This window comes from Otolemur garnettii, unplaced genomic scaffold, assembly GCF_000181295.1.
Source record: "Otolemur garnettii isolate 467f Iridium unplaced genomic scaffold, OtoGar3 scaffold00020, whole genome shotgun sequence".
NCBI classification, from domain to species: domain Eukaryota; kingdom Metazoa; phylum Chordata; class Mammalia; order Primates; family Galagidae; genus Otolemur; species Otolemur garnettii.
In genome coordinates this window covers 63,066-70,297 of record NW_003852415.1, presented here as the reverse complement: position 1 = coordinate 70,297, position 7,232 = coordinate 63,066, and the positions used below count along the sequence as shown (strand labels likewise).

The 7,232-nt window shown below is 43.1% G+C and overlaps 1 protein-coding gene across 1 annotated transcript in view; it reads left to right on the top strand.

Moving 5' to 3' along the window:
* Positions 1-7,232, top strand: part of HEATR4 (HEAT repeat containing 4) — a 37,818-nt gene that overhangs the window by 12,707 nt on the left and 17,879 nt on the right. Inside the window, exons 6-9 of the mRNA XM_003787044.2 lie at positions 1,251-1,430; positions 3,277-3,437; positions 4,042-4,146; positions 6,196-6,314. Coding sequence (XP_003787092.2) covers positions 1,251-1,430; positions 3,277-3,437; positions 4,042-4,146; positions 6,196-6,314 — 565 coding nt within the window. The remainder of the gene's footprint in view (positions 1-1,250; positions 1,431-3,276; positions 3,438-4,041; positions 4,147-6,195; positions 6,315-7,232) is intronic.

The following is a 7,232-nucleotide window of genomic DNA, read 5'->3' as shown; positions in this document are numbered from 1 at the left end:
GTGCCCGATTACAAAAATTATGCATGGACTGTTTTCTCTTTTGCTGATCAGCTTTTGTTAGTGTTTGTGTATTTAATGTGTAGCCCAAGACAGCTCTTCTTTCAATGTACAGCAAAGAAGGAAAAAAAAAGGTTGGACACCTCTGATGGCATACTGGCCCACAGCATTAATAAGAAGGACAGATAACTAGATATCCTAAAATCTGAGTCATAGGCTCAGCTGTCCCACTTCTTGGAAAATCAGCTAACTTCTCTAAGTTTCAACTTCCTTATCTATAAAATAGAGAATAGTTATGGAAGAATAATAAAACCTTTTCCCCTTCTACTTAAGAATCTGAACATTAAATATGCACCCGTTTCCCTAATAAGGATAGGAGCTATCTTTCTATGCATTTAATAACTATAAATAATTTTGCTTATGATTAAAAATGAACCCTGACTGATAAGTTACATTAGGACTAGGAAGAACTTAAGTGAAATATAAATACTTGAAAGGGACACCACACTTTGGGCTTCCCTGAATGCTGTAACTTATAACAGGTATGCCCTTTGTGGACCCTAGACTTACATCTGTAGAGTTGTTATATCTATAAGATACTAGTTCCTGTAAAGCACAAGTTCACCCAGAGTGAACTCCAGCCTCCTGACCTGTCTAGAAGGCTCTATGAAATGTGACGCAAACAGCCTCAAGAGCTCCAGCCAAAAGGAATGCCTGATGCTACTGCCTGTTGACAAACTGCTCCTGTCCCTTCTGGTGCCCTGTGTTGCCTATGATAGATAGTCTTGTGAATCTGAATGTTTAATTAAACCTAAAAAGACTGGTTTAGACCGCTGGTGAGGTCTGTAGTATACCTGCCTTGTCTGGTTCAACCAGGGTTAGAAGGTTGAATGAGATAATGAATGTGAAAACACTACCTAAATATATTTGGTATTATTCTTAAAAATATAAATCCTCATGGAACAAACAGGTTATTTTCATTACCAAAACTAATGGTGAAGGTCACCATAGCCTAGCTAGAAACATTCTTCTTCAGCCTGAGCAGATCTTTAGAGCCAAATGATAAAAGACCGGGAACTGGCATACCAGCACAGAAATGCACTCTAACCCCTGAACATACAGAGCTTTGGTTTACCTTGCAGTAAGCATCTGCAGCCAGGACAGAGGTTGGCTACCAGATGGTTGTGGGAAGGAAGCTGTGTGGGAGAGAAAAACAAAGGGGCTAGTACTCTTATCTGGCTCTTTTGACACAGACAAGGAGACTTTGAAAATCCCACTTATCCAGAACTTGCCAGAGGCTCTACAGCCAACCCTGGAGGCTGCTCTTGGTGACAAGAATCCCAATGTACAGATGGCAGCAGCAATATGCCAATATGCCATACAGTCACATGATCCCCGTGCCCAGGACATCATGCAGACTGTCCTTCTTAAGGGTGAGTTATTACCCACAACTTTCTGAGCTGGGAATGTGGGATAAAGAGACATCTCATTGTCACCTTTCCCAGTCCTAGTCCTTTGGCTTTCTATTAGTACATTTTTTGTTTTTGAGACAGAGTCTCACTTCGTTGCCCCTGGTAGAGTGCCATGGCATCACAGCTCACAGCAATCTCAAATTCTTGGGCTCAAGCAATTCTTTTGCCTCAGCCTCCTGAGTCGCTGGGACTATAGGTGCCCGCCACAATGCTCAGCTATTTTTAGAGATGACATCTTGCTCTGGCTCATGCTGGTCTTGAGCTCAGGCAATCCCCCACCTCAGACTAGGATTATAGCTAGGTGCTAGGATTATAGCCATGAGTCACTGTGCCTAACCTCTACTAGTACATTTAAAATTAGCTCTTCCTGGCTCGGCACCTGTGGCTCAAGTGGCTAAGGTGCCAGCCGCATACACCTGAGCCGGCAGGTTCGAATACAGCCTGGGCCCACCAAAACAACAATGACGGCTGCAACCAAAAAATAGCCAGGTGTTGTGGTGGGCACCTATAGTCCCACATAGGAGGCGGAGGCAGGAGAATCGCTTGAACCCAGGAGTTGGAGGTTGCTCTGAGCAGTGATGTCATAGCACTCTACCCAGGGTGACAGCTTGAGGCTCTGTCTCAAAAAAAATAATAAAATAATAAAAATTAGTTCTTCCTAAGCACTTTAAAAAAATAGGTACACTGCCACCAAGTGGTACCTGGACTAAGCTTTTCATAGATGCATTTGATTAGAAACCATGCCTTCTTCATTTTTACATAAATACAACTTGATTTTTTAAATCAAAAGGTGATGAAGGCTGGGTACCTATGGCTCAGTGAATAGCGCGCTGGCCACATACACCAAAAGTGGCAGGTTTGAGTCTGGCCTGGGCCTGCTAAACAACAAGGACAACTGCAACCAAAAAATAGCTGCACATTGTGGTGGGTGCCTGTAGTCCCAGCTACTCAGGAGGCTGAGGCAAGAAAATCGCTTAAGCCCAAGAATTTGAGTTGCTGTGAGCTGTGATACCACAGCACTCTACCAAGGTCAATGTAGTGAGACTCCATCTCAGAAAAAAAAAGTGATGAAGCAATATTAAATACTTTTCGAAAATTAAAAAATCACCACCTGAACACATCATGCTTTTACTATCTGCGTATTAACTTCTACGCATTATCTACATGCATTATTGGAGTCATATAATCAAAACAGCTATCATGGTGTAGGCTGCAGGTGCCTAATTGCTATCTCTAAGAGGTGCTGTTCCTTGCCTTGATGAGAGGAACAACAGGCTAGCTGGTTTGGCCTTCTGCATACAGACATGGAACAGTTTCTTTCTTTCTTTTTTTTTTCTGTAGAGATAGAGTCTTACTTTATCACCCTCGGTAGAGTGCTGTGGTGTCACAGCTCACAGCAACCTCCAACTCCAGGGCTTAGGCAATAGGCTGGTGCCCTACCGACCAAGCCACAGGCGCCACCCTAGACATGGAACAGTTTCATTTCTCTGTGTTAGAAAAACCCCAACCATCTTAGTCTCCAGTGGGGAAAAACAACTGCATCCTTCAGCAAGACCAGAAGTGCCTTATGGCTGTTGCCTAACAAGAGCCTGCAAGATTTAACTTTTCGGGTTGAGGTTTATATTTAAAACCTTGATATGATCTATTTAAATATGGCTTAAATAAGGGATTGGATTCTAGACTAAAGCGGGTGCAGGGATGGGAGATATCAGGCAGGAAGCAGCCTGGGATACCAATCCAAAGGCTGTTCTTTTTGGGAGAAAACAGATCACCATTCTGAGCTGCTTTTTTCACTGCACTGTGGCAGGTAACAGCGTGGACAGCTGGGCTGCTGCTCAGTGTTTAGCTGTAGAAGGTGCTGTCACGTATCCTGTGATTAAGAGGATCCTCCACCAGCTGTTTAATAAGAAGAATGAAGACACTGAAGACCGGTCTTGTATCCTGCTAAGCCATCTCAGTGGGAAGACAGTATGTGTACATTACAACCAAGTTTTGGGAAACATTTGGGTCTTTGAGGTCTGTGCATGCAAGAAATCTAAAATGCAGACAGTTGGGTAGGATAATCTCAGCATAGGCAAAAGTGAACTAAATGTTAGTGAACCTGAATGTAGAGGTGTATAGGGGAAGTTACAATAGCTACCTGAATGCGAAAAGTAGGTTGCTAAGGGTCTCTATGTATGCAAGGAGATTTGTGACTTATAGAACTTGTTACTGCTAGAAGTTTACCATGAAAATCTGCACAAACTTACAAGGTGTGAAATGTGAAACTCACAAAGATTAAGGCATATGCAAATCATTTTAGGAATAAAAGTAGTTAAAGTCAGAAAGGGTGGGTCCCAAGAGTTCTCTGTTCAGATTATTAAATCTGTATTTTGCCCCCTGGTTTACGATTGGTTGGCTTAAATGGAAAAGTGACATATGTCCTGTAAACCCACCCTTTCCTTTGCTAGGGAGGGGCATCTCATGTACTGTGACGTTAATTATGCAGGATGCCATGTTAGAATGGAACTTCAAGGTTCCAGTATCTCTAAAAGTGATTGTGAATCTATCTACATAAGTCTTCCCTCCTCAGAACCTGATAAATGCCATGCTGGCCATGGAGCTGAACAGCAGTCAATGGGAGGACCGGATTGTGGCCTGCCGGGCTCTGTCCCGGATCAATGGAAATGTCTCCTTGGTAAACTGCTTTCTTTACTTCCAGGACAGAAAGTGTAAGAAGGGCTGGGCTCCCTTCCACTTTTTGCTGCTCTCAAGTATTCTATTCTTACCAAATACATCTCTGTCCCAAAATTATTATATCTTAGTTCTAGCCCAGAACTATCATCAAATACCAGTATGTCTTTCTGTGACTTAAACTAGTGCTTCAATGAAATAGCACAAAAACTGAAAGGAGTTTAAAGATCTTTTATAGGAATTTGACATTGCCTCAGCATCAATGGACTTTACAAAAGTAACAGCCAATGACATATTTCTCCCTTCAAAACTAGTCCTTCATTACAGATAGTTTGACAAGCACTGATTTAAGCTGCCCAATAAATCAACTATACAAAGGTCTCTGCTGGGTCACTGAGTGTTCAGCACACATATGTAAAATAAAGACCCTTCAATAACTCACAAGGCTGAGGCAGGAGGATTGCTTGAAGCCAGGAGATCAAAACCATCCTGGAAAACTTAGGAGACCCTGCAAGAAAAAGTAAGAAAATTAGCCAAGTGTGATGACCTGTTCCTCTGGTCTCAGCTACTTGGGAGTCTAAGGAACGAGGTTGTGATGAGCTATTATCGCACTCCACTCCATTCCCCACTCCAACCTGGGCAAGAACAAGACCCCATCTCTATTAAAAAAAAAAAAAATCCACAGTACCTGCTTTCAAAAAACTGACATTATAGTTGGAAGAACAAGACTAACATACACGAATGATTTAAGAACAAGTAGTAAATTAAGGTACTCTCTTAAAACTTTTCCAAGAGAGATTAGTGTAGGTTGAACTTAGGGGTTAAAGTTCTGTGAAGAAGTTAGGGACTTGGGCAGTGCCTGTGGCTCAGTGGGTAGGGCGCTGGACCCATATACCGAGGGTGGTGGGTTTGAACCCAGCCCCGGACAAACTGCAACAAAAAATAGCTGTGCGTTGTGGCAGGTGCCTGTAGTCCCAGCTACTTAGGAGGCTGAGGCAAGAGAATCGCCTGAGCCCAGAAGTTGGAGGTTGCTGTGAGCTGTGACACCACAGCATTAGGGAAACCCTGACCACCACTTAGGTTTTCACCCTATCTCCTTTTTCCCATTATTTCCCAGTCATCTTCAGCTGTCCAAATAAGATCTTTTCCTTCCTCCCATGAACACTGGGTATCTCCAGAAAGGCCCAGAACACTGCCATTCCCATAAGAAGTGAACACCTTCCACTCACATTTTGACATGGGAAACACGAGATCTGGCCATCAGCATAGTAACCCCTGAAGATGTTTCCAACTGGATTAGTTCTGTCTTTTTTTTTTTTTCAGACAGAGTCTCTCTACGTTGCCCTCAGTAGAGTGCCATGATGTCACAGCTCACGGCAACCTCAAACTCCTGGGTTTAAGCAATTCTCTTGCCTCAGCCTCCCAAGTAGCTGGGACTACAGGTGCCTACCACAATGCCCGGCTATTTTTGTTGTTGTTGTTGTGGCAGTTGTTATTGTGGTTTAGCAGGCCCAGGCCAGGTTCAGACCTGTGAGCCTCCGTGTATGTGGCCAGAGTACTACCCAGTGCTGCCTTAGAAGAGAATTTTTGAGCTAAATCCTAAAGGAACATATCAAGTACCAAGTGGGGAGGGGGGAAGAAAGGAGATGTTTCCATCAGGGATAACTGCCTGGGCACATTACACAATCATCATGTAGTAATCTTGTCCCTACCCTTCTGAGAAGTACACTTACAGGGTGACCAACTATCTTGGTTTCTCTAGGACTTAGGACTTTCAGTACTAAAATCAGGAAAGGCCCAGGCAAACTGAGATGAGTTAAGGATCATAGATTAAATTAAAGGATGAGACCCAGATTTGAGCCTTGTTTCAGCTCTCACCAGGTTAACTTAGGCAAGTTAATCAAAGCCTTCATTTTATTATCTGTGAATGGTAATAACAACTGCCCCCATTGGATTGTTTGAGAGATTAAGGGATATAAAAATACTTAGCACAAGTTGTCAAGTACAAAATAACACTCAATAAGTGATAGCTAATTACTGCACCTTTTTATAGGATATGAAACGTAAGTTGATCCAGCTGATGTGGAATGACTGGAATAAGAAAGTGAGGCGTGCAGCTGCACAAGCACTGGGGCAAATGAGCCTTGGGAAAGATGTACACGACACAATCAGGTAAGGCCGAATCAACACAAGTCAACTTCTATTTCTTGAAGTGGTCAGCGGGCCTGACATCTAGCCAGACAACATTTGTTGAACTCCTCTCAGCACTGTACCAGATCCCACTGCAGAAAGTTAACAGTCCCTATAGGAACTAACAATGTAGGCTTGGTGCCTATAGCTCAGTGAGTAGGGAACTCACCACATACACTGCAGCTGGCAGGTTCGAGCCCAGCCTGGGGCCTGCTAAACAACAATAACTGCAACCAAAAAATACCCAGGCATTGTGGTGGGCACCTATAGTCCCAGCTACTCGGGAGGCAGAGGCAAGAGAATTGCATAAGCCCAAGAATTTGAGGTTGCTGTGAGCTGTGACGTCACAGCACTCTACTGAGGGCAACACAGTGAAACTCTGTCTCAAAAATAAAGAGAAACTAACAATGTAGCTAGGGAAAGAAGCACCGAATACTCACTAGGTGTTAGGCAATGTTTAAGGTATTTTGGGGGAATTCCAAATTATAACACAATTCTTATGACCACATGCAGGATATATAAATGCCTAATTAAAAATATCAAATCAGGCTGGGCACAGTGGCTCATGCCTGGAATCCTAGCACTCTGGGAGGCCGAGGCAGGTGGATTGCTTGAGCTCATGAATTTGAGACCAGCCTGAGCAAGAACGAGACTCCATCTCTACTAAAAATAGAAAAATGAGGCAAGAGGATCCCCTGAACCCAAGAGTTGGAGGTTTCTGTGAGCTATGATGCCACAGTACTCTACCCAGGGCAATAGCTTTTGAGACTCTCTCTCAAAAAATAAAAATAAAAATAAAAATATCAAATGAAGCCCAAACGACATAACAAAACACCATCTCCTCAAAACAAAATTTAAAAGTTAGCCTGGCATGGTGGCATGTGCTTATTTTTTTTTTTT